Source organism: Microcebus murinus, chromosome 5, assembly GCF_040939455.1.
Source record: "Microcebus murinus isolate Inina chromosome 5, M.murinus_Inina_mat1.0, whole genome shotgun sequence".
Taxonomy (NCBI): domain Eukaryota; kingdom Metazoa; phylum Chordata; class Mammalia; order Primates; family Cheirogaleidae; genus Microcebus; species Microcebus murinus.
The window spans coordinates 13817140-13843738 of NC_134108.1; the positions used below are offsets into that span (position 1 = coordinate 13817140).

Sequence of the window (26599 nt, forward strand, 5' to 3'; positions counted from 1 at the left end):
GAACACAGGGGAGAACTAGAAGGCCCAGGTAACCCACTTCAGTTTTAAGCAACCACAAAAATTCTTCCATCTGAGCACCCAAAAGGGCCTCAGAATAAGGCTACAGAGAATGCAGGTTTTCTGTAGGACTCCAGACATACCTAGGAGCAGACGTCAAGGCATGTGTGCTGAACCCTACCTCAGGGACTCCCCTAAAGCAGCAGAATGCCTGGGAAGTGCCAGAAGCTCTTGACCCTAATTGTAAGGGACAAGCAGCATGCTCAGAGATCGCAGCTCCTGTTCACTGCCTCCTACCCACTCAACCGCCACTCTCTCCCTCCTCACCTACATCATTTTCCATGGGCATTCATTAGAATCGCTGTCTTACATACATTCTTCACTCCCTGGTCCTTCTCTCTGTTCATCATACTCATTCCCAGAACCACTGCCTCAGTTTAATTCAACTCTCTGGCAGCTACTCACATGGATGAACTGACTGAAGAAGAACCCACACCAACACCTCCACAACCTGACATTGGGTGGGCCTGTCATGCAGCCCAGGAGCCACACTACCCGTCCCTGGGCCGGGCCATCTCCTCTCCCACTTTCCTACAAGACTGCTGCACACCTCGTCCTGCACACCTTCTCTGTGAGGCTCACACTCACCAATGCCCTCACTCCTGATTCCCTAGGAATTGACTGAGACAATTAGAAGAGGGTGTTCACAGAGCCTCCTCGGCACCCCACTCTGCCTTCCTGCCTGCACTCCTCTGTGAAAACAATCCCTCCCCCAAGTGCACCAGGTTCTACCCTCCCATCTGTGTGATGGCATCACAAGAGCCATGTCCTCTTCTCCCTCCTCTGAAAGAGTTGCTTACATTTGCTGTTTCCAATTCCTTTCCTCCCGTTTTCTCACAACTCACTCCAAGTATGCCTCCACTACCCCCCCATCAACACTGCTCTTGACAAGATGGACAGTTATCAATCCTCATTGTACTTGGCCTAACAGCAGCATTTGACACAGCTGATCACTTTTTCTTCCTACATGTATATCTTCATTTGTCCCTCACGATGCCACAGTGAGAGGGAGTCCATCTTGATTTCCTTTGCTGGTTCCTCCTCCGCTCTCTGACTTAATGTCTGAGTGTCCCAAGGCTCAGTCTTTGGTCTTCTCTTTTCTCTTCACACTTATCTCACTCATTATCTCTATGCTAAGGACTCATAACATTACATCAATGTTATGTGTCCCACACTCCAGTTATCTCCACTTGTATTGCCTAAAAACATCTCAAATTGAATGAGACCAATACCAAACTGATATTCCTCCTCAAAAACTCATTCTACCTGTAGACTTCCCCCTATCATTTGTTGATGACTACATCTTTTAATTGCTCAAGCCAAAATTACCATCCTTGACTCTATTCTTTCTCTCATACTCTACATCCAGCCCATGAGGAAAATCTTGCCAGCTCTACCTTAAGATCTACTCAAGAGGTGACCAATCCTCACCTAGACTGCATAGTAGGCTCCTATCTGCCTCAACCCTTGACTCCCTTTGGGTGTCTTTTCAACCCAGCAGCCAAATGACCACTTGTAATAAGTCAGATCCTGTCTCTCAAAGTCCTGCAATGTGTTTCCACTTCCCTCAGAATAAAGCCAAAGTCTTAAGAGTAGCCACTGGGATGCACCTGAGTTCCCACCACCTTACCTCCCTGACCACATTTTCTCCCACTCCTGAGCCCCTCTTCCTTCCTGCTCCAGTCACACTGGCCTTTTTTCTGTTCCTAGAATATTCTAGAATTGCTCTTGCTGTCAGGACTCTGCACTTGCTGAGCCCTTTGCATGGAACTCTGTTCCCTCAACGTGGCTAAATTTTCTCGCCTCCTCCTCCAAGTGTTGTTCAAACCATCTCTCAATGAGGCTCACTCTAATCTCACCACCACCTCGCCCTAGCACTGCAGCTCTCATTTTCCATCATCCACAGTTCTGGTCAGCCTCCAAAAATTGATAATTAAGTTGTCCAACATGTTTGCTTTTTTCTGTCTCCTCCACTAGAATGTAAGCACCATGAAGGCAGGCTCAGTGTAACCCAAGCACCCAGAGCAGTGCTGGGCTCACAGCATGGCCAGTGAAAAGTACTGCCTGAACAAAGCAGTTGATGAATCTGCAGCTACCATTTCCATCCACACTATGGGCTCATTAAGGTAGTGATGCTCTACACTTTTTTAAGTGTGGAGACTCCATTTGATCTGTAAAGTCTGAAGACCTACCCTTAACCATACCCCCCAAACACACATATTAATTAATGTCCTTTTAGTGAATCTTGATTGAGAAAATAAATAATAGTCAAAAATTACTGGGATCAGTAATGCATAGACTGAATTTGCATTTTATTAATCATGCAACATTTAACAAATGTTTAATAACCACCTGTTATGTTCTAGGTACTATCTTAGGAACTGGAAATATAACAATTAAAAATGGATAAATATAAACGTTTCTGCCCTCATAGAATTTGCAATCTACAGGCTCCATGGGTTTATAAACATTTGAACACATAGTTCATACATGTGTAAGACATATATTTGATGTCTGGTGCTCATATAGAGTAATGGACATCTTACATTAATGCAAGTATTCTCAACAGGGGCAATTACTGTCTTACAGAGGACACATGTTAGTCCTGGACATCAAGAAGTCTTAGATGTTACAATGGTTTATGGTCTTCTAAAGTTCAACCCAACTGGCAAAATCTAAGTCTTTGGTATTTAATTGCTCTCACCAATTTCAATTCCATTCAATTCAATTTCTCTAATGAAAAGGGGTTGAGACACCATGATAACGTGTCAGGCCCCCTGGGTTCATGGACCTCAGTCAGATTCAGCGCCCAGGCTCCAGGAAGACCACCAACCCAGATTTGCATCCTCTAAAGGTTGCAAGTCTGCAACTCCCTCAAAATTTGGTGGTTAGGTAGGAGCCACCCACAGCACAGCATTGCCATACAGACAGTTCTGTGATGTACTGGAATATAAAGATTGAGAAAAAGATGTGATGGGGGAGAGGAGAGATGAGACAGAGGCTACGATTATTTAGCCTAAGAAATTAAAAAAAAAAAAACCTCATGAGACAATAAGTATTTGAATTTGTTCAAGGGTAAAAAAAAGGTTTGTGCTGCACCAGTGATTCCTAACAATTAAGAATTTATGCTTTCATCGATGACTAAGTGATCTTTCACTAAGGTTGATTAATGACATAATTCAAACAAAGGTGGAGGGAACAAGCCAAGTTCTGCACCTGAGAAGGTGAGGTTTGAAGAGGGGCTATTTCCTGCTAACTATTTTAGTCTCTAAATGGCCAGTTCATACATCAGGGAGTGTTTACACTTACATACTTAGGTGGATGGTTCCAGAGCTCCTAAAAGATGCCTGTCCTGCCCTCCCAAGCCCTCCTCACTCTGTTCTGCACTCCTCTCCACTCTCCTTGCTAATGGCAGCACCCTCTGCAGATGCAGAGAATGCCTTTCTGTAACCACCACCACCACCATACACACACACACACACACACACACACACACACACACACACACACACACACACATCTCTTCCAATGGAAGTGGTACAACTACACTTCAAATTCACCTTTGGATCTCAAACAGAGGCAAAGCATAAGTGATGCAAAAACTCCAGGTCTTCAAAGCTGTTGCCTCTCAACTGGCACTGAGGCCAGGTTCTAGGATTCAGCACAACGATGCTTTCTGGAGATAATTATATAATATTTATTCGCCATCGGTGCTCAGAACACATTCTCTCATGCAGAGAAAATTTCCCTTCAATATAAGAACTGTTCTTAGAAGACAATGTGTGTGCATTTTTATCTATAACATGCATCTTTTAAAACGTGCATGCAGCACAATCACATGGGTACATAAACACAACAAATAGTTTGTCCAGAATTTTTCACAAATCCATAAGATGACAGACAATTCACATTCATGATGACCAACTGCAACATCCTGAAATCCTTTTTGAATTACAAAATGAAGCAGCATTGTGCTATGGCCTTATGGGCATGCAATTAGGAGCCACACAGCACAGTTCTCTGCCAGTCCTTAGTTCATGACACATTTGGGAAAGCTACTTATTAGCATCTTGATGCCTCTGTTTCCTAATCTATAAAACAGCCACAGCAATAGTCCCTAACTCACAGGGTTGTTGTAAGGTAATATACACTTAATAAGTGGTAGCTTTCTTTTTCCCAATATAGCCTTAGTGTGAATTTCATATTATCATGTTCTGATTCTTTTTTAAAATGATAGTCTATCCATGATGTGTTTTGACACTCAGTGAGTCAGAATATTCATTAAATAGGATATCCAATTCTGAAATTATGATTTGAAGTTTACTACTGTAGCAGAGACTGCTATTTGCCTGCCAAATATCCATTCAACTCTTCTTATTAATAGAACTCAGATTCCATTCTAGGTACAATGTGCACAGCTTAAAGACTATCTTTTCCAGGTCCTGGGCAGACAGATATAGCTTAAGTTCTGTCCAATGGATGGATATAAGAGGAAGTGCTGAGTAAGACTTCCAGAAAGGCTCCTTAAAGGAAACTACTTCAGCAGAGATGTCTGTCCCTACTGAGTTCCTGTTTTCCACTTTCCCGCCGCCTGTATGGGCTGTTGATGGCTGAAGCCCCAGTAGCCACATTACACCAGGAGCTGACTTTGAGAAGGGAAGCCTTGTGCTAGGATAAGGGAATGGAAAGTCAGAAGGAGGCTGGGTCCTTTAGACTGTGGAGCTGTCATACCATTGGTAAAAGAAATCCAGATTTATTTTATATGAGAGAAAAAGAATAGGCTTTGTCTTGTTTAAGCCACTGTAATTTGGAGGTTTTCTGTTTTATGTGGTTGATTCAAATCCTGAAAGAATTACATCTGAAAACTATTTATTCTACAATGGATTTTATCTCTTACCTCTACATTCTTTTTCATAACTCATTTAAATATTTGTAAGTATAAATGCTTTAAGCTTGTAAGATGGCTTAAAGCGTTTAAATGTAGCCAAAATCTCTAGTTAATATTAACTCATAAAATTGGCAATAGCTGTTACATCTCTGGAATATTTTTTTTCTTAATAGTAACAACATGTAAAAACAAAACAAAACAATCAAATTTCAATTAGTTTTGGTTAGTGGCAATCAGATTATTTGAAAAGACAGGCATAACAGCCTAAGGCAGATCATGTAGTATAAGTAAAAAAAAATACACTACCTGAATATTTAAAATGCATTTAAAAAACTGGTTCTATCCTAGTTTTGCAAAATTCCAGATCATCTCATGATTTGATTATATAGTTACATAATAGTCTTAAAAAATAGACTCAAGATTAATTATATTAAAAAACCTAAAAACCAACAACAATAACAATAGCTTATATTATTGAACACTTACTATGGGCCTGGATTGCTCAAAGGCAAAGGTTATGTTCTTCAATCAGTGCAACCCTCATGATAATATATACACCAAATGGCAAGAGAGGGAGAAGAGAAGGTTTTATTTATATATATATATATATATATATATATATATATATTTTTTTTTTTAAGGCAAATAATGATAAAAAGGTACAAATCTTTTAAAATGTACCATCACTTTTTCAGCCTATGTTAAGATTTTCACACAGGAAAAGTGTTCTAGAATTCAAATCATTTCCCTCATACTAAACTATTCTATTATTAACTTCTCTGTGCCTCAGTGCCATCATCCATAAACTGGGCATAAGATTGAGAAAACAAAAGCACTCTGCTAAATTAATACAGGGAAAATGCTTAGAAGCTACTACTTATAACAGATAAATTAGTAAACTCAGCTCCACTTCTGATTCTTCACGTGCCAAATGGGCAGATCATAATTGCCGCATTCACCTTCCTCATGCGAGAAACTGGTTTAGTAGAATGGAAGTTTTTTGAAGGCAGAGATTTGATCAATTTTGTACTCTGGTGTATTCTCACACATAGAACAGTACTCAGTGCCTAGGAGGAGCTCATCAAATAACTGTTAAATGAAATGAAACTGTTTGTGCTATAATTCTAAAAGAGATTGTGGAGAAGCCTAAGGAATAGCCTGTTTCTATTTATTTACTCCACCCTAGTTCACTGGTTTGTCAATGTATCTTCTTGTAATATGCTTATATTCTTATCTAGAAATCAAAGTTTTGGATAAGAGGAATCCCCTCTGAATTTAGCATCATTTTTATTGGTTTGTTTTTGCCATGCAATGTCTGTTTCCTTTTCATATATGCAACATAAAGTATTATACATTTTTTATTGTGGTAAAATATACATAACATAAAATTTACCATTTCAACCATTCTTAAGTACACAGTTCAGTGGCATTAAGTATATTCATATTGTTGTGCATCCACCACTACTGTCCTTCTCCAGAATATACTTCCTTTTTAAATATATGGTTTCTATGATATAGTCTTAAGTTCATTAAAGTTCATTCTTAAGTTTATTAAGAATAGTTAAGGTAAATCAGAAATTGGTTAAGTGGGCCAATAAGAACCACTTGCCCATTTTGACAATCACTTTCATAATGAAGATTGGTCTTGCTATTTGTTAGCCAATTAAATTAAAGACATTTATGTAGGTCTGTCTGATTTCACAAGACTGGGGCCATATGTTTCGATATGTGTGTATTAGCTACTAATTGACCATTTGATTGTATGTGATTATACATCTATGTATTTTTAAATCTCTTAAACTTGAAACACTTCATAACCAGACTCAATGGAGCCTCCCACTTCCATAAATCCATTGTGAATAGCAGCATTGTTCTGGATCAAGTTTGGGGAATTTCAAGAGCTAATCAGGAATGGACAATATATCTCTCCAATTTATATTTCTGAATTGTGGACAGCAATAAAGAAAAAACAACTCTGATTATATTCCATTTCTGCCTTATTGATATAAGAAGAAAAACAGTGACAGAACTTGAATGCATGCTTTGGAAAATATTCTTCCATAACTCAGACCCTGAATGACTTTTTAAATTCAAAGCATCTATCTACTAGTTTTTAAATATGCATTTCAATGCCATAAGCAAACATCTTGACCAGGTAAAAAGAACCAAATGTTATGATGTGACATGTTATTCTATGAAGAAACACTTTTAACACCCTCCAAAGAGGGAACGGCCCACCATTTTATTAGATTTTGTGTTTATGAAATAGTCACATAATGAACACATGCAATACTACAAAGAGAAACTTTAATTCCCTCTAGAGAAGGGCACTTCCATCACTTTATTAAGTTTAACCTTTTTTTTAAGCAATCACACTTCTGCTTTTTCTTATTATTGTGTTAGAGGCTCTGCTAGATGCAACTAAGTGATAAATCCTAGACTGAAAAGACAAGGCCACTTGTTTTATGAAGTAAATCATGGTGCATCTGTCTCAAGAATTTTTAAACAGAACTTATATTTTAACACATCAAGTGATTTACTTAGAAGGGAAAATGTTCCTAAGAGAAGTGCCCATTCAAAGTTGGGCAAACTGCATGGAACACTTTAGTAACCAAGGAAACAGAATTGAAACCCTAAGATTCCCTGGAACTAGGGGTTGCCAACCAAGAACAGTTAATTCAGTCAACAGAATTAATATTCTATTAATCCAATGCTTAACCATGTGCTTGAGGCAGTGGATTTATCTTCACATTAGCAAGAAAAATGTTTAAAGTGGGTATTTGAGATCTAGGGGTGGGGTGAGGAGAGAGAAGTAATAATTGTGCCAAAAATAAACAGTTAGCCAGTTTGGACTGCAGTCTAATGTAAAGACAACAATGCAAAGCTACTGATTAGAGAGCCCTCTGGTTCCTGTGACAGACAGCAATCATATAATGAAGTATGAAAGAAATCTTGAGGCTATTTAGTGAGTTTTCTTCAAAAAATTATCGGTTATAGATGGAGTTATACAGGAAACAGGTGAATTCTTTTTAATTCTACTCCACCATGAGATTCTTTCCAAGGCTCTCACTGTTTTCTATGGCTCTACTTACTTGGATCTCATTAGGACTCATACTGATTTTCTTCCCCTTTTGTGGGTCTCTGGTCTTTAATTCCCAAAGAAAACTAACATCTTTCATCACTAAGGTGTGACCTTCATTGCAGGGAAGCTCGAACTTTGGCTCAGCCATGATTGATGCTTAGGACACACAGAGGTTCACCCACAGTGGGTCTAAATACACCACTGTTGGGAGTAAATGGATTCCAGAGATCTAAATACAGAATAGGTCAATCCAGAAAGATCCAGTGCAGTCGCCTCAGAAAGCCAGCCACCTGTATCTTGGAGAAGCTGTCTAGTTTCAGAATCATTTTAAGAATGCAGATATATCATAGTTAATCCAACTGGTCATCAGGTTGAGAAATCACAATTTGCGAAAAATCATATTTCAATGCAAAAAGGGGAACACTTATTTTGTCAAAGGAATGCCCACTTCATGCCAGTATCTGTCAGAGGTTTTATGTAAATGAAAGATACCCTGACTACACTAAAATATGATCCATTTAAAATAAATTCATTTTGCACGTATATAAATTTTAAAGAATATGCTCATGGCTTAAACAAATGAAACTTAGATTGTAGAAATACTTCTCTGGTAGGGTTGGAAAACCTGTGGCTTTGGGGCGACACGTGGCCTTCTGGATTCTTGAGTGCCACCTTTTGACTAACTCCAAATTTTACAGAATAAATCCTTTATTAAAAGGGATTTGTTCTGTGACATATAGATTCAGTTGAGAGGCCACACTTGGGGACTTGGAGGGCCACAGTTTCCCCATTCCTCCAGCCACAAACCTATCATGAAGGAAATAAACAGGTAAGAGCTATTACTGTGTTTTAGATCCCAGGTGATTCAGTCTCACAAGATACTCTGGACCGAGGACTACTCCCTTGTGATGGCAAACTCAACTCAAGATTGTATTGGTCAAAGCAGTTTAAAGTTTCAGAAAGGAAGTACAAGGTGAGGTGTTCCTTTAGCAGAAAAAGAAAAAAAAAAGAGAGTACAGAATTTGAATAGAGAAAGGAAGATGCAGGGATACAAACAAAAGGAAAATAAAATTAAGACCCTGTGTGCATGGGAAAATGGCAGGGGAAAGGGTGAGCCAAGTAAATTGTCTGACTTAAGCAGATTGTGTTGGAAAGCAGAAATCAAATAAGATGAGAGGAAGCAGGTTAGTGAACAGGCTTTTTGCAAAGGTCTGTTGCCTCCCCTCGAATTCATGTTCACTTGAAACCTATGAATTCAACTTCATTTGGAAATATGGTATCTAGATGTAATCAAGTTAAGATGAAGTCACACTAGGTTAGGGTGGGACCTAAATCCGACACTATCAGTGCCCTCATAAGAAGGGAAACATGTGGACACAGAGGCACGGAAACACCGAGAGCACACCACACGACGATGGTGGCAGAGATTGAGGAGATGCAGCTACAAGCCAGGGAACACCCAGGATTGCCAGCAAACATCAGACACCAGCAAGAGGTAGACATAGAGCCTTCAAAGAGAGCACAGCCTTGTCTACCCCGTGATTTCAGACTCCAGAACTGTGAAAGAATACATTCCTATTCTCTTAAGCCACTTTGTGATGAATTAAAGGGACAAGAAAGAGACTGGAGCCAAAAAGACAAGTTAGGAAGCTATAACAGTAATTTCAACCTTAGAAAAAAATAAGGGTGTAGACCAGGCTGATGACAGTAGAACAGAGAAGGAACATAAATCTAGAGATGTTGGAGAAGAACTGTGATGGTACGTGGTAAAGAAGAGCCAGGCTCAGAGATGGTTCCGGAAGTTGAATGAGGAAGGAGGGTGGAGCCCCTGGCAGAACCGTAGAGGAGCAGGAGAAGCAAATGAGTTGCTGGGAAAGGGAGAAAGAGGGAAATGGCCAGTTTGCTTTCAGATGTATTGGTGAAACTGTAGCATTTAACTGCGGTCCAGCAGGCAGCTGGTAGTGGGAACTGAATATTTAGGTTTTTCGAGCCTAAAGAAAAAAATCTGGAAAGCATCAGCCTAAAAGTTAACAGCTGAGGCTCTGAGTGCACTAACTTTTCAAGTTGGTTCAAAGCAGCAGGAGAACTCGGGGCTGAGACCTAGAGAATGCGGGGACACCTACAACCAATGGGAAAAGTGAGGAGGGAAACCTGGCACACCCTTCACTCCTGGGGAACAATTTTGATGTCCTATTAAAATCACAGTATATATGCAGTGCATATAAATTAAGCAATATTTACAACTTTGAATAAATATCTTATTTTCTTTTTTGTTTTTGATTTCAAAATTAGGAAACTCACAAAACATGTAGACCAATGGGTCATATCTTTCACTTGACTTTAAAAGCTCCTAGCAAACAGTAAACTTGGGTGGCCAATTATAAAAGAAGTCTTTAAAATGCTTCTGTAGGAGATCATTCAACAGACAGAATTGAATCAACTGTGCAGTCAGTCATCTGTAGAACAATACATTGGAGCTACACCTCATACTGTATACCAGGATGAATTCAAGTGGATCAAAGATATAAATGTAAAAAAAGGGAAACTATTATATTAAAGTACCAGATGAAAACATTCTTCTGCAGGTTAGAATCTTTTATAAGATATTTGCCAGGTAGATGCACAGAATTGTTAAAGTTATAAATCAACTTCAAAGCCAGAAGTGCAGTGAACAACTTGGGCGGGCAGAGGAGAAAATATACAAGAGTAAATTATTATCCAGGCCTACAATAAATGAGCCAAACCTTTGTCTTTAATTCAGTAGCCCCTTATTTCTTTTGTCTCAAAAGTACAATACAAAAATATTTATTTTTAACACACATATTAGTTTCCTAGAGCTGTGAAACAAAGTATCAAAAACTGGGTGCTTTGAAATGTATCGTCTCACAGTCCTGAAGGCTAGAAGTCTGAAACCAAGGTGTCAGCAGGGCCAGGCACTCCCTGAAGGAGTGTCCAGTCTTGCCTTTTGTAACTCCCAGTGTTGACTGGGAATCATCCCTCTGCACACATCCTTACTGGATCAGAGCTTGTGCTATTGACGCCATTTGAACTTGATTCCCTGTATAAAGACCCTACTTCCAAATAAGATCACATTCTGAGGTACTGGGGGTTAGGACTTCCACTTATCTTTTTGAGGAGATACAAATTAACCCATAACACACTTCAGTGGTAACACATCTTTCTAGCACATAAACCATCAGTAGAAACTGACATTCTCCATGCTAAACCCCACTGGAAGTGGCAGAGCCACAGGCTGACACTCCCCACAGGGTGGCCTGGGGACACTGGGCACCAGAAGTCCACTGTGCTCAGGATAAACACGCAGATTCTGAGGCCCTGGCCCAGACTCACTGAAACAGAACTTTGATGAGAAAACAGACCCAGATGAGGCATTTTTCTCAAAAACTCTCAAAATGAAACAAGGGCTTTTAAAGGCATAATAGCATCCAGGCCAACAAGCATTTATGGGGCTTTAAAGTTTCATGCAAGGGAAAAGTCAAGTAAGCAGCTGTTTTCCTTGGGTTTCAATCAGAGCTTCCACGCGAGCCGCAGAGAGCCGGGCAGGTGACATGGAAGTAGAGCACTCAAAGGTAGCTGTGCACGGCCGGCCCAGAGGGGCTGCCGCCAAGCATACTGGGATGATTCTTAGCCCAGTCCAAGGCTCTCATTATACAATGGTTGCAAAATCTAAACTGCAAATCTTGCCCTTGAACATATGCATCTGTCACCTCTGCAGAATGTCACCCATACCTCTGCGTCACATTATCTTTCCTCACCATGCTGTGCCAAAGCAGGATGGAATACCACAACAGGTGTTCTGCTGGTCTGATTACAGGTTGGGAAGCAGAGTACTGCATAGCCCTGCCAAAGTCCTTGGAATCTTCAGGAAGCTTCCAGAATAGAATTTGTTCCTTGAAGATACTTCCAATTGTCAGATGGAGGTATTGTGCCCCGTCCTGCCCTCTTGTCCCTACCCACTTTAAGTTTTCAATGACACTAAATGAAACTCACTTGCCTATGGACGACTGATGCCTATCAGTGTCCTCGAAGCCCATATCTGCACATTCCTCTGGATATCTCTCTGTCCCTTACAAAAGAAACGTTGTACAGAAACTTCTGAGAAGCCTAAGAATGGGGCTGGTGAGAGGCATGTCTAGAAACAGTGGATCCTCTGCACCTGGGGCTAAAATTGAGCAAGGAGGAAACTGGAAGTAAAATGAGAGGGAGTCAGGACTCAGAAGAAAGAGGGACTCCTTTAGTGTTGAGTCTAGAAAGACCCAGCAGGGAAGAGGAAGGAAAGAGGTCACCTAATTTGCCACTGAAAGAATGAGGAAGGTAAGAATAGGTAAGGTGAGATGGGCCAGCTAAACTTTCTTCCTCTTCCTGGGCCAGTATCCTCAGTGTACCCTCCCGGGTCTGTGCCCGTGGTTCAAGAGGTTGTCACCCTTCTAGTTATCAGTATTTAAAAGGCAATAAAAAGCTCAGGGATAGATATCTATACAAATGTTCATTAAATATAAAGAACTAGAGCACAAATTTGAAGTATAAAATTGCTTTTGAGATATGTAAAATTACAGTGACTCTTGCAAAAGGCTTAATTTTTAATAAAGCAGAATGATAGTTTGGTGATGCAATTCAAGCTTCTGGGATATAAAATCAGATGTGCTTCATTAGCACTGAACCTAAGAATCAACCACGCAATGATGCAATTGGGTGTGATGCAGAAATCAAAGGTACAGCAGCTTTTGCAGTCATATTTTCTCCTTTTTGACCTTCAGCTAAATGATATTACACTTATTGACTCATTTCACCATGTGTAGGATAATTGTAGATTAAGATTTAATAATCTAATTCTTTTAAAACTAAATCTCTACCCATGGACAAACTATAAAATATCCATTAAAGATGAACAAATTTCAGAACAAGCAATAAAGAGAAATGCCTCTTCTATAGTTAGATATCAGAAAGCAAATATATAGCATGTGTTATAAAAATGCATCCCTTGTCAGAGTTCACTTGGCAGGTTTTTATCATTCTTGTCACTGCTGTTGTTTTTAAATTGCAAAGAGAACAAATTAATTTTTTATGTCATCTTTAGGCAGGTCTAATATAAATACTTTACAGATTAGAACTTGACTGTCACAATTGTATGATGCATTTTATCCTAATGCTCTTTACATCTTAATTCTGAATAGAGAACTACGTCAAGTCAAAAAATATGCCCCAGATGTTAAGAGAAAGGAAAATTCAACTATAATCATCAACATTTGAAAATTATGACAATATTCTCTTAGTTATAAAAAAAAACACTTTGATCTACTAAAATGGTCCAAAGTGTTGATTATTTTTGTTAATATTCATCATTCAAAATGAAGTCAATTCACAATTTCTGTTATACTGATAGCCATTCTGAGCATTATCCAAATGTCCCACAGAGGTTTTTGTATCACATAGCTATTTCCATGAACTTCTAGAACTAGCTTCCTTACTATTCTTCTTACTATTAAATTATTATTATTATTATTCTCAAACTATGACCACATAAATGTAGCATTGTCTATATTAGATTTTCAGTGTGGGGTATTTTTTTAAATGCCAGGTGGTATTTGGATACATAAAAGATATAAACACTTTTCAAAATGTAGCTTTGTCAATTTTCCTGAAAAGCCTGACAACCATCTTCAGAGTTTTTCCAGAAGACTTTCTTTTTTCCCTCATTCTTCATCTTTTTTAAACCAATTATTTTTATTCTGCTTGATCAGGCAAGTAGACTTTTCATTTACAACAGCTGTATGACAATGGTACACACACATACATATATAATTTCATTTTTGCCTTTATAATTATTTTTTAAAAAATGATCAAGCAACATGATAGAGTATGGCCCAAGAATTTTGAAATCATACAGATCTTTTAAACTAATAGAGGGGTTTTCCTACCCATCTTATTACCAAAAATTTGGTTAATTCTGGCTTTACCAATGGATAGCTAGGCATGGACATAATATTTTCCTTCCCTTGGTTTCTCCATTTTAATCCTAAATTCAGAATATTATTGCCATGAATTCTTCATCCAATGGTAATGTATCTTAGCTTAATCTGAGTTGTTTCAAATGCTCTGCAAAATTTTGTAATTCTAAAAATGTCATGATGAGAATCTACTGATAAGTATAAAAATACATGTACTTGAGTTCAGCAGTGCTCTGGAACTAATATTACCAAGATTAAATGAGGGAATATATGCTTATAAGGACAATGAAACTTAAAAGGAACAAAGAGTTGGCCCTTGGGGATATGACTATTCTCTCTCTTTTTTTTTTTTCATTGTTTCTTTTTTCCAAAGTATATAAACAAGGCAATACAAATATAAAGGTAAACAAAAAGCTATAGCCACATTACATTTAGATTCTAATATTCACTTATAATGTATCTGCTTCACATAAGAATGCTAAAATATGTAGGTGCTCAGTAAGACTCTTAATTCCAAAGATGGCCAGGAGTTTTTGTTGGCCATTTGGACAGATCCTGAAAACTTAAGTTTGCCTATTCACTCTCATGCTTCCATGTAACCTAATCTCCACCATCTAAACCACCTAAATAGATGACATCTAACAAATGTTGATCTCAGTACTGCTGGCTCCTTATTCAAAGGACTGCATGTTTATATGTTGATATATGCCAATACACATAAGATTCTCTACGGCCAGACATATGTTCACTTGGCCTATAACATATTGGTAACCTTTGAAATGCAAGTAAAGACTCTACATGTTTTTAGTTTCATAAAAAATATTCCATGCATCATAGGTAATAATTATATTATAGTCAAGCTTTTCTGAGAGAATCAACTGAAGAACCAAAGTGTCACTTTAGCCAAATATTAAAAACTTTTGTGGATCGTTCAGTGTTAAAAGTTTCTGCCACTGTGAACATAAAATATTAAATACTTTTGTCATGTAGTGTCCACCCCAAATCTTTTTGGTTAATAAGATGGGTTAAAAATAAATAAACTATGTCAATTTACGAATTTTAGTCTTCTACATTTTGATTTTAAAACATGATTTTTTCATCTCCAGGAGAATTACAGTGTAATAACACTGAAAATGAACAAACTCTGATGTAACCCTGAAACCAATTAGATAACAAGCTATTGTTTCTTTTTCTCCCACTATTTCTCCCATGACATCACAACCTGTTTTTGAAAAGTTATTGACTCTTAAAATAAAATTTGAGTTTAGTAATCTTACCTGGCACCCTCTTTGCCCAGTTGATCATGTGAACCAGCTCCCTGTCCGCCAAGTTAGTCAGCAAGCCCATCATCGAGGCCTCACTGAAGGGTCTTGTAGGATCGTAGTCGGAATAGAGTATGGGGGGCTCAGCCTCCAACAAGGCACTGACCATCTGATCAGCTGTCAGGGACAAGGCCGGGCTGTTCTTCTTCGTGTGCTTAATCAAGAGAGGGCTTGGCCAAAGGCTGGCGGCCCTCATGTCTCCAGAGGGCCCTGCTTCATTCCTGCCTTCTCCATCATCTCTCTGGCGTTTGTGTTTCAACATTCTCCCTCCTCTTCGGTCTTTCCGTATCCCTGAAATCACAGGAGGAAAAAAACACAATGTGTTTACTATTTTTCCCCATGCAAACTTTCATTCAAAAACAATCTTCAAAGTTAATAGCCCTTTATTTTACTTAAAGAAATACTTTCAGGCACTGGTGAACTGTTAAGTGTTTAACAACTGGCTTTCCTAGAGAAAAAGAAAGAGGCTTGATTTGTAGCATTTGCCAATGTCCATGGTGTAAATACTGCTGCCGTAACAAATTTCAAGCCACTTGTCTGACTTCAAGTGCCTTGCAAAACTCTTGAAAATTGAACAGTAGGTTTTTGTGAGCCAGTACTGACCAGCTCTGACACTCTGGCATGTAGAGGGGTGTGTGTGTGTGTGTGTGTGTGTGTGCAACAGATGTTACAAAAGAACAGAATTATAATATTAATAATTATTCTTGAAATATGAGTTAGCATCAAAGATCGTTTCTACTATGAATATTCTTTTAATAATAAATTAAAAGGTCACTTTTAAAAGGCATTCAGTAAACACCCTTATTACCTAAGTAGGCCTCTTAATGAGCGACACTAAAGAAAAATGACTTGCTCACAGCATAAGTTATAGCCTCTGCACCCCCGAGGTGTTCAGTGAGTCTCTCGATTCTACTAAGGTACACCTCATCACCTTAGGAATTGACCCAAGTCCCTCAAGAAGTTTACTTGGTTTTAAGCTTTTCACAAATGTATTTCTCTTTTCCTAATATAAAAGTTTTTAAATAGTTGAAAACGATTCCCATCCACCCCAAGATAAATTATAAAGTAGAGTACAGAGGAGGGATCCAATCTTTTTGCTCTGGTTCTTGGAGGTTCCAGCTCAGCATCTTAGCCTGAAAAAAGGCCATGCTATGCAGCTGAAATGTATCAGCAAAAACAAATATTTTGAAACACAAAAAATTCACCCAAGCTTCCGCATTTTCAAAAAAGTTAGTCTCTGCAAAATTTGTGAGACAGCAGCAGTTCTTATATTTATATGAAGGAAAAAGTTGGTAAAAAGTTAATACAACTATTGTTAATACCAAAGACATGAGAAATAGGCACTCTTTATAATGTATCACCTGTTCTACCTCTCCACAGCAAATGAATAACTAGTGTAGAGAACTTCGTTCTTTTGTCTTCCAATTTGTCAAGGGATTTGGACAAATGTGTGGCTATGAAGCTTTTTTAAATATATAACTTTTATTCTTGTAAGTCTAGTTTAGATATAGTAAATGACACTTCAAAAATATAGAGAAACCACCAATGTCATTTTTCACAGAATTAAAAAAAAATCCTAAAATTCATGTGGAACCAAAAAAGAGCCCATATAGTCAAAGCAATCCTGAGCAAAAAGAACAAAGCTGGAGGCATCACATTATCTGATTTCAAATTATATTACAAGGCTATAGTAACCAAAATATCATGGTACTCATGTGAAAATAGATCAATGGAACATAGTAGAGAACCAAGAAAAGCCCTGTTGCTATAAGCCAATCCATCTTTGACAAAGGAGACTAGAATATACATTGGGGAAAGGATACCCTTTTAAATAAATGATGCTAGGAAAATTGGATGGTCACATACAGAAGAATGAAACTAGACCCTTATCTCTCACCATATACAAAAATCAATTCAAGATGTATTAAAGACTTAAACATAACACCCAAATATTAAAAACACTAGAAGAAAACCTAGGGAAAACTCTTCCAGACATTTGCCTAGGTAAAGTATTTATGAATAAGACCTCAAAAGCACAGGCAACAAACCAAAAATAGACAAATGGAACTTAATTAAATTAAAAACCTTCTGCTCAGCAAAAGAAATAATCAACCAAGTGAACAGGCAACTTGTAGAATTGGAGAAAATATCTGCTAAGTATTGATCCAACAGGGAACTAATATCCAGAACATATTACGAGGAACTCAACAACAAAAAAATGATAATGATTCTATTAAGAAGTGGAGAAAGGGCATGAATAGACACTTTTCAAAAGAAGACATGCAAATGGCCAACAGTTATATGGAAAAATGCTAATCACTAATCATCAGAGAAAGGCAAATTAAAATCACAATGAGATATCATCTTACCCCAGTCAGAATGGCTACTATTATAAAAAAGAAAATAACAGATGTTGGCAAAGATGCAAAGAAAAAGAACTCTTATATACTGTTGGTATGGATGTAAATGAGTACCAGTTCTACAGAAAATGGTATGGAGACTTCTCAAGGAACTCTTTTACACTGTTGATAGGAATATAAATTAGTACAACGTCTACACAATGCAGTATGGAGACTTCTGAAAGAACTAAAAGTTGAACTACCATTCGATCTAGCAATCCCACTACTGGGTATCTCTCCCAAAGAAGATAAATCAATGGATCAAAAAGATATCTGTACTTTAATGTTTATTGCAGCACTGCACTATTCACAACAGCCAATATATGGAATCAACCTAAGTGTCTGTCAGGGGAGGAATGGATAAAGAAAGTGTGGTATATATCCACAATGGAATACTACTCAGCCATAAAAATGAGTGAAATCATGTCTTTTGCAGCAACATGGATGGCACTGGAAGCCATTATCTTAAGTGAAATAAGCCCAGCACAGAAAGACAAATATTGCATGTTTCCACTCACAAGTGGATGCTAAGAAATGTGTACAGAGAGTGGAACAATAGACGATAGAGACTCAGATAGAGGAAAGGTAGGAGGGCAGTGGATAATGAGAAATTAGTTAATGGGTACAATGTATATTATTTGCGTGATAGAAACGGTAAAAGCCCTGACTTGACCACTACACAATCTATGCATGTAACAAAATTGCACACGTACCCCATACATTTGTACAACTTTTTTAAAGGCAAAAATAAATAAATAAATGAAAGCAACCTTGGGCAAGTTTTAAAAAAAGGAAAGAGTTACCTGATTACAACTGCATATAAGCATTTTACCTTTTAAAAACAGAGTACTTTAAAAATAATTTGCTTCTATTCTAAATGTAAATTATCTTTATTTTAAAAGATTCCAAAGATAAAGACAAGTATAGAGAAGGTTAACAAAACATAGTATTCCCATCCACTTTAAAATGTTTCAGCAGTCATGCTACAGACAATATGTTCCCGCAGAAGAATTTTAGAATCAATTCAGGTACTGATAATGGCAGGTATCAAAAATGTTATCAAGGTATTTTTTTCATTTAATACAAATTTGTTCAATATTTATAATGTATATTCACAGAAGATGCAGTGGGAAACAAAGACAGACCATGTTACTCTCCATCAGGTTTTCAGCTTGCAGGAAGAGAGACATGGATCAAAACTTATTCAGTATTCACTGAATGAATGAACGAACTGTTGAAAGCACAAGGGAAAAGAGGAAGTGATTAGAGGAGGAGACAGAAAGCTTCTCTAGGAGAGGAATTGGCATTTGCGGCAAATCATGGAATTTCCCTTTTTGGAGGAATTTAGAAGTAGACTATTTAGATAGTTTACCTGTAGCACTACTTAAAGTAGTAAGCTGAACCATCACACCCATTTGCATCACATGCATCACAACTGTATGATCTAGTTGTGAACACAAGACAAAAATGGCCACAGGTTTGGAATGTGGAACAAGAAAATACAACTGGAGAGATGAGAAGGGGAGAGTTGACTATTTATAAAATTATCAAACAGTCAAATAGGGAAAAGTATTAATAGATTCAATTAGCATTAATAAGTATTTTCTCTGTAATACCCCAAATGTATTATATTTTTCAAATTTCAAAGTCCCTACAAAATATATAAACAAAACAAAAATAGAAAATTATACCTATTATATGGCGAACAGCATGTGATAGGATCCCAGAATATAGATCACGAAATCAGGAATCTTTTTCTACTTGGAGGTAGTAATTGTACACATTACCATTGATAAGCTTGCACAAATATTTTATAGCAGCTCAAAACATCCAACTAGAATTGAGCAGAAGAGGGTAAAAAATGACCCAAATTCTATTTCTATTTTACCCTAGGTTAAGTGAGAACTGTAGGTCAGAACCAATGACTACAAGCTGGGTCACTGTGGAACACACAGCTAATTCTTAATTATATAGAGTCATAGGCCATAGGAGTGGCATGCATGATAGAAATCCAAAAATAAAATTGAAAACTCATCTTCTGCTTCCTACCAAGACATACTCCTGAATTATGCATAGAGCATCAACATGGGGTGATATGCATTTTACTTAATTAAGCTCACCCCTCTTTGTGAACTTCTGCTAATTATCAGGGAAAAAAGCCAAAAGAACAAACTACCAGTTCATAAACAGAGGGGGGAAAAACAATTAGTTTAGATCATGTAAATGTTAAACAGGCAGCCTCTTCACAGTCAAAAGGCTTATTTATAGTAAATAGCATTTAGACTTGTAATGCCTTACACACAAGATGTATTGTCATTTGGTACATGAAAATGTCATTTTCCAGAATGGTTGAGCAATACGTTGAACATCACAATACAGACTTCGTGCCTTGGATTCGCTAGTGTACATGCGTTACTAGCTCTCAACTTCTGTCACTGTTTAGACAATGCTTGCATGAAAACAAATTTCTTTGTACTCTCTTTTTAAAATTTTAGCTCAACAATGATTCAAAGATTTTCCTACCAAGAGCCATGTGTTTTATATAAAGGATAAAAAAAACCAAACTCTTTTTATCTAGCAAGCCCACCATCTGTGTGAAAAGCCACTTGTTTGAACTTCATCCCCTTGGGTTAAGGCAACTCTAATATCCTCATCACATTGTTGTAAGGATTTAGAGAGGCTGAATATGAAATCTCCACTTAGTAGCACTCAATGTGGATTTAAGTGATTCTAATCCAACCTAGGAGGTGTTAACTAAAGAGGATTTACTAAACCAATAAACACAGGCAGTAGAAATGACATGGCAAGGGGGAGAGATGTGCACAGAGCACTCCCTAGGGAAGATAGACCCTACGGAATCTCTTCAAAGGTTGCCTGGGATTTGGGAGGTCAACTGAAAGGCAAGCCAGGGGCTGAGTGTTGGCAAGGGGGAAGAGGCAGAAGAGCACTTAAACAATTACGTCCTGGCCCTAAAATAAAAAGATCTGTCCTAATGAGTCAAAAGTCTACTGAGGCATTTTGAAAGACTACCTCTAATTACTTTAGAGTTTGTTTCATCATTTGTTTTTTTGCATTCTTTAAATTCTTTGGCTTGCCTATTGTATCACAGGAAATGTTAATATACTGCCTGAGTATTTGTTAATGGTAGAATTCATTGGATTATATGCTTCTAATGCATTCCATTTTTAAAATTTTTCTTTTATTGAAATGATCTTTTTTCTTCTTAGTTCCCAATGCTTCTAGAAGAAGCTAGTATAATATCAGTAGAGTTATTTTGCCAGTTTCCCACGACTACTTTAATGTATTAAATATTTCAAACATTTGCATAATCACCTTTCTTTTGTATCGCAGTGATTCCACATTATTCATGAGGTATTAAAAAGCCAGACAAAGAAATACACTAAGAGCTTTTTAATTTAATGTGTTGAAGAAAACAGACATACTAATTAGTTAAGAATTAAGTAAAGGTAAGAACTAATAAAACTTGCTCCAGAGAGACTTCTCTGCATCAAATCTAACATACTCCCTTCAAACACTCCAGGAGAATACTATATGGCTGTGGTTCCCAACCCCCTGGCCACAGACTGGTACCAGTCCATGGTCTATTAGGAACCGGGCCACACAGCAGGAGGTGAGCAGCAGGTGAGCGAGAGAAGCTTCATCTGTATTTACAGCCACTCCCCATCACTCACATCACCTCCTGAGCTCCACCTTCTGTCAGATCAGAAGTGCATTAGATTCTCACAAGAGTGTGAGCCCGGTTCTGTGACCTGCAGGCATACGAAGGATCTAGGTCATACACTCCTTATGAGAATCTAATACTTCCCCTCAGAGCCTCCTGATCTGTGGAAGAATTGTCTTCTGTGAAACAAGTCCCTGCTGCCAAAAAAACTGGGGCCCACTGCTATAAGTACAGTTTCTGTCTCCCACTTAACAGAGAAGAACCTGAGATTAACTATCATGCCCAAAGCCATACCAAGGGCAGGCAGGAACTTGAACCGAGGTCCAACTGATTCCAAACCTCTGTACAACAATATTATTGATTGTTAAGCATTGGTAAGATCATTGTATTATGTCATCTCATTAAATGATGTAATTAATGTAATTATGAATTATTCTTAATATTATCACAGCCTCTAAATGTGTCTGGTCAAGGAACTGCAAAGTATCTCATTCGTTTAAAGCTATTTAATGTTCATTCCTTCCCGGCTTTCATATCCAGAAAAATCACCCCAACCTACTGTGCATTTCTTCGTGCCTTTAATCCCTTCCTTGCTGTCGGCACTGCCATCCTTAGCTCATACTATTTTCCCTTCTTACCTAGATTGTTGCAGCAGCTCCTAATGTGTCCCCTGCCCTACCTTCAGTTTCCCCTCCAATCCGATTAACTGGTGATTGGTTATCTCTATTGTGCACACATTTTACCCAGTCGTCGTCTATCTGAAGCCCTCAGTGGCTGCCTTGGCCCTCAGCAGATGTTTAACTACACCCTGAAGACTTTGGTGGTTCTGTGGGGATATCAGAGGTGGCTCTGTTGGGGTGTCTGGTCATCTCATCCCTCAGCCCCATTTGTCTAAAGCAGCTATGTTTTTATATGTATGTTTCATATTGGGATCAGGGGGCAAGCATTTATTTTTAATAGGGTTTTCTGGTTTTATTTTAAATTTAAAAAGCTACTGACCCGCTGAATAAAATCAAACTCTAAGTTAAGATTCATGAATTTCCACAAAGCGTCAAAAAGTACTTTCCAAATCTACCTTTACAAATTCCCCCACAAACCTTTATTTTTTATGAAACAGAGCTGGGCCAGTACCTCTTTTTATAATATTTTCCAACACCACCACCTTGTTCTCTTTCTACCCCTCTTCTTGTACCCGCCTTGAAAACCCAATTAAAGTCCCATTTAATCCACAGTCAATCTTAGACCCCCCACCCGCTAGAGTCTCGCAGCTCTGCCTCCTCTGTTCTTGTAGCTTTTCTTTCCTGCTGCATTCACTTAGCAACTATTGTGTGCTACCTTATATACTTAATTATACCAAGGTTCCTCTTCACTCACTGTAGCCTGGAACGTCTCTCCAGGCAGGAACTTGGAACAAACATAAGAGTCATCCCATTTATCTTCCCTTTCTCAAGAAACATGACCCTGCATTGCTTGATAGCCAAGGTTTACAGACAGTAGTTTTACATATTGTGCCCAGTTTTTCATTTGTTTATCATATGTTTCTGGTGGGAGAATAAATACAGTCCCTTTGTATTTGTCCCATGTTGGCCAAAAACAGAAGTTCCCAAGAATTATTTTCATCATTAGTTTTTAACAAAATCCCTTCTCCTTATCTTTTCCCATTAACAAACTGCCAATTTGAAATCTTGCATGTCTTCTAGAGTTTTATTATCATGGATCTTATGTAATTTAATGTAATGTAATGAGCAAAGGAAATTTCAGGCTGAGGAGGGGAGGAGAATTAAGGGTTATTTTTCAGTAGATAAAGGATGTCCGCTTCACTTCCCTCGCCCCAACAATTAACTGTACTCCCATGTAGCAAGTTCAGAGGCCTCATCTCTTTAAACCCGCTTTGCCCATTCCCTAACACTGTGGGTTTTTCGCTTCCAACCTGCAAGTCCTGCCCTCCCTACCTGCTAACCATGGGAACATGTCCACCTTTATTCATCAGGTGATTCCTCTCTGATACAGATTATAATGGCTGGAAGACAGGTTGTTGTCTCGCCCTTTGTGGTAGAACTTGGGGAGGGCAGCATAATCCCAATGACCTCAGACAAATGGTCTTGCTCCAAGCTTTTGCTGGCTCCTAAAGTTTGAACAGGCAAATGTAACTCTTCCTTTACTCAATGGGAGGATTTACCCGCTATGTAGGAGTAGGTTCCTAAGGCAAGTTGGAAAAGTCTTCCTATTTCATGCTACATCATGCAAAAAGGCACAGATTGACATGACTGAACCGTAGGATTTGAATAAATCACAAAGTAAGAATCTTCAGTTTTCTAGAAGTTCAGAATCACTGTGATGCACTTAAAGTTGCAGAAATTTAGAAAAAACTAAGGACCAAGGGTAGATTTTATCATTTTCTTGAGTACTTTAAACTGAGCTGTTAGGATTGGCATAATAAACACTTGCTAATCCTTGGTTTCCTGGCATCCCAGTTGCCTTTCTATGTTGGGCAAATTCCCTAGAATGTGAGCTGGTGGATGTCAGGACTCACCCCCACCACAAAGGCCACAAGGCTGTTCTCTGTGGCTCCAGACTCTAGGATGAAGGTAAATGACCTGGGTTCCACCTGCAGCAGGTTTCCCCATGCCTGTGAAGCCAGGACACAGGACGATTCCATCTGCTGCCCTGTGGTGGCTCTGGTACCCAAGAGTGAAGACAGGGACTGATGCCAGGCTGCTCCCAAGGCACCACCTTGGCAAAGGTGCTGGGTTTCTACCTGTTTTCCAAGCCTAGGCCTTTAGTCTTCACATTAAGTCTCTGATCTAACCAAAATTACCCCAATAATTTCCTTTTCTGGTTAAGTGAAAGGCAGTTTGTCTTGCTTGCACTCAATAATAAAACTAGCTAACATTTACTGAGCCCTTGCTCTATACCAGGTGCTTATCAAAGCTCTTGATCTAAATTATATCATTTAATTTTCAAAACCACAATGAAGTACCGTCAGTATCCCTTTCTAAGGCCAAGGAAACTGAGACACAGAGCTGGGATTTGAACCCATGTAGATTAATGTCAGAGCCCATCATCTTAATTACCATGCCACACCTGCCTCAGAAAACACTGAGTTGTGCAATCTGTACAAACCTTCATGCATTGTTAATCAATATAAATAATTTGCACTCTTGCTTCCGTGTTTACATATGGGGCCCTAGAATCCTCAGAGGGCAAACTATTCCATAGGCCAGTGTCACTATTGATCCATCATAGATACAATCATGATTCCGTAATTCCTAGAATTGTAACTACAATGTTTCTTACTAGAGATGCCAAATTACACAAATCCTGGTCTGATTTTTTTTAAATTGTTTCCTTGTTTTTCCATTGATACTTTTGATTTGTGTAAATCATTTACCTATTAATATATCCTAGTATTTGAATATCAGATGTATTAGGATAGACTATTTTTCCCCAAATGGAGCAGATGGGCTAAATAAGACATCTATCTCCTGCCAAAATTAGCTCTCAATCTCATTTTCACCATGATTTTTCTAAGGCACCACAACTGATTGAGAATGGTTAAAAGAGCACCTAAGATTTGGAAGAATATCATATATCATTTGTATAAAACGTACACATGCTCACATAAAGTATACACTCTGAATCAGCTTTAATTTCATCCATTTTTCATCCATACAATAAGAGTTTTTGAAAGTCAGGCATTGCTCTGGAATAAAAAATAAAATCCCTGCCCTCACAGTACTCATATTTTTGTGACAAATATATAATGTCAGGTAATGATAAGTGCTAGAAAGAAAAACAAAATAGAAAGGGGATAGAAGGGACATATATTTATTTATTTATATTTAGTTGATAATATTATTTTATTTCACAGCACAAGTCATTGATTGGACCTAAATCCCCTTATTTTTTTCACCAATTATTTTTTTATTGTTTTAGCATATTATGGGGGTACAAGTGTTAAGCTTACTTATATTGCCCATGCCCCCCTCCCCCCTCAAATAAGAGCTTCAAGCATGTCCATCCCCCAAACGTTGCACATCTTACTCATTGTGGTTGTATGTACCCCTCCCCTCCTCCCACCTCCCACCCTCCCGACACCCAATAAATGTTATTCCTATATGTCCACTTAGGTGTTGATCCGTTAATACCAATTTGCTGGTGAGTACATGTGGTGTTGGTTTTTCCATACTTGAGATACTTCACTTAGTAGAATGGATTCTAGCTGTATCCAGGAATATACAAGAGGTGCTATATCACCATTGTTTCTTAAAACTGAGTAGTATTCCATGGTATACATATACCACATTTTATTAATCCACTCATGAATTGATGGGCACTTGGGTTGTTTCCATAGCTTTGCAATTGTGAATTATGCTGCTATAAACATTCAAGTGCAGGTGTCTTTTTCATAAAGTGACTTTTGATCTTTTGGGTAGATGCCCAGTAGTGGAATTGCTGGATCAAATGGTAGATTTACTCATATCACTTTGAGGTATCTCCATATTGCTTTCCACAGAGGTTGAACTAGTTTGCAGTCCCACCAGCAGTGCAGGAGTGTTCCTCTCTCTCCGCATCCACACCAGCATTTGTTGTTTGGGGACTTTTTGATAAAGGCCATTCTCACTGGAGTTAAGTGATATCTCATTGTGGTTTTGATTTGCATTTCCCTGATGATTAGAGATATTGAACATTTTTTCATATGTTTGTTGGCCATTATTCTGTATTCTTTTGAGAGGTTTCTGTTCATGTCCTTTGCCCATTTTTTGATAGGGTTGTTTGATCTTTTTCTTGCTGATTTTCCTGAGTTCTAAACAGATTCTAGTTATCAGCCCTTTATCAGATGTGTAGCTTGCAAAAATTTTCTCCCATTCTGTGGGTTGTCTGTTTGCTTTCTTGACGGTTTCTTTGGCTGTGCAGAAGCTTTTTAATTTCATCAGGTCCCATTTGTTTATTTTTGTTGCTGTTGTGATTGCCTTTGGGGTCTTCTTCATAAATTCTTTGCCTAGGCCAATGTCTAGAAGAGTATTTCCAACATTTTCCTCTAGAATTCTAATAGTTTCACACCTAAGGTTCAAGTCTGTTACCCAGCGTGAGTTGATTTTTGTGAGAGGTGAAAGGTGTGGGTCTTGTTTCAGTCTTCTACATGTGGCTATCCAGTTTTCCCAGCACCATTTATTGAATAAGGATTCTTTTCCCCGGT

At 38.2% G+C, this 26599-nt stretch overlaps 1 protein-coding gene across 2 annotated transcripts in view; it reads right to left on the reverse strand.

The window, feature by feature from the left end:
* ESR1 (estrogen receptor 1) overlaps positions 1-26599 on the reverse strand; it is a 349291-nt gene that overhangs the window by 111566 nt on the left and 211126 nt on the right. For both annotated transcript variants that reach the window (XM_020287265.2, XM_020287262.2), the window contains exon 5: positions 15274-15609. In XM_020287265.2, the coding sequence (XP_020142854.1) occupies positions 15274-15609 (336 nt within the window). The remainder of the gene's footprint in view (positions 1-15273; positions 15610-26599) is intronic.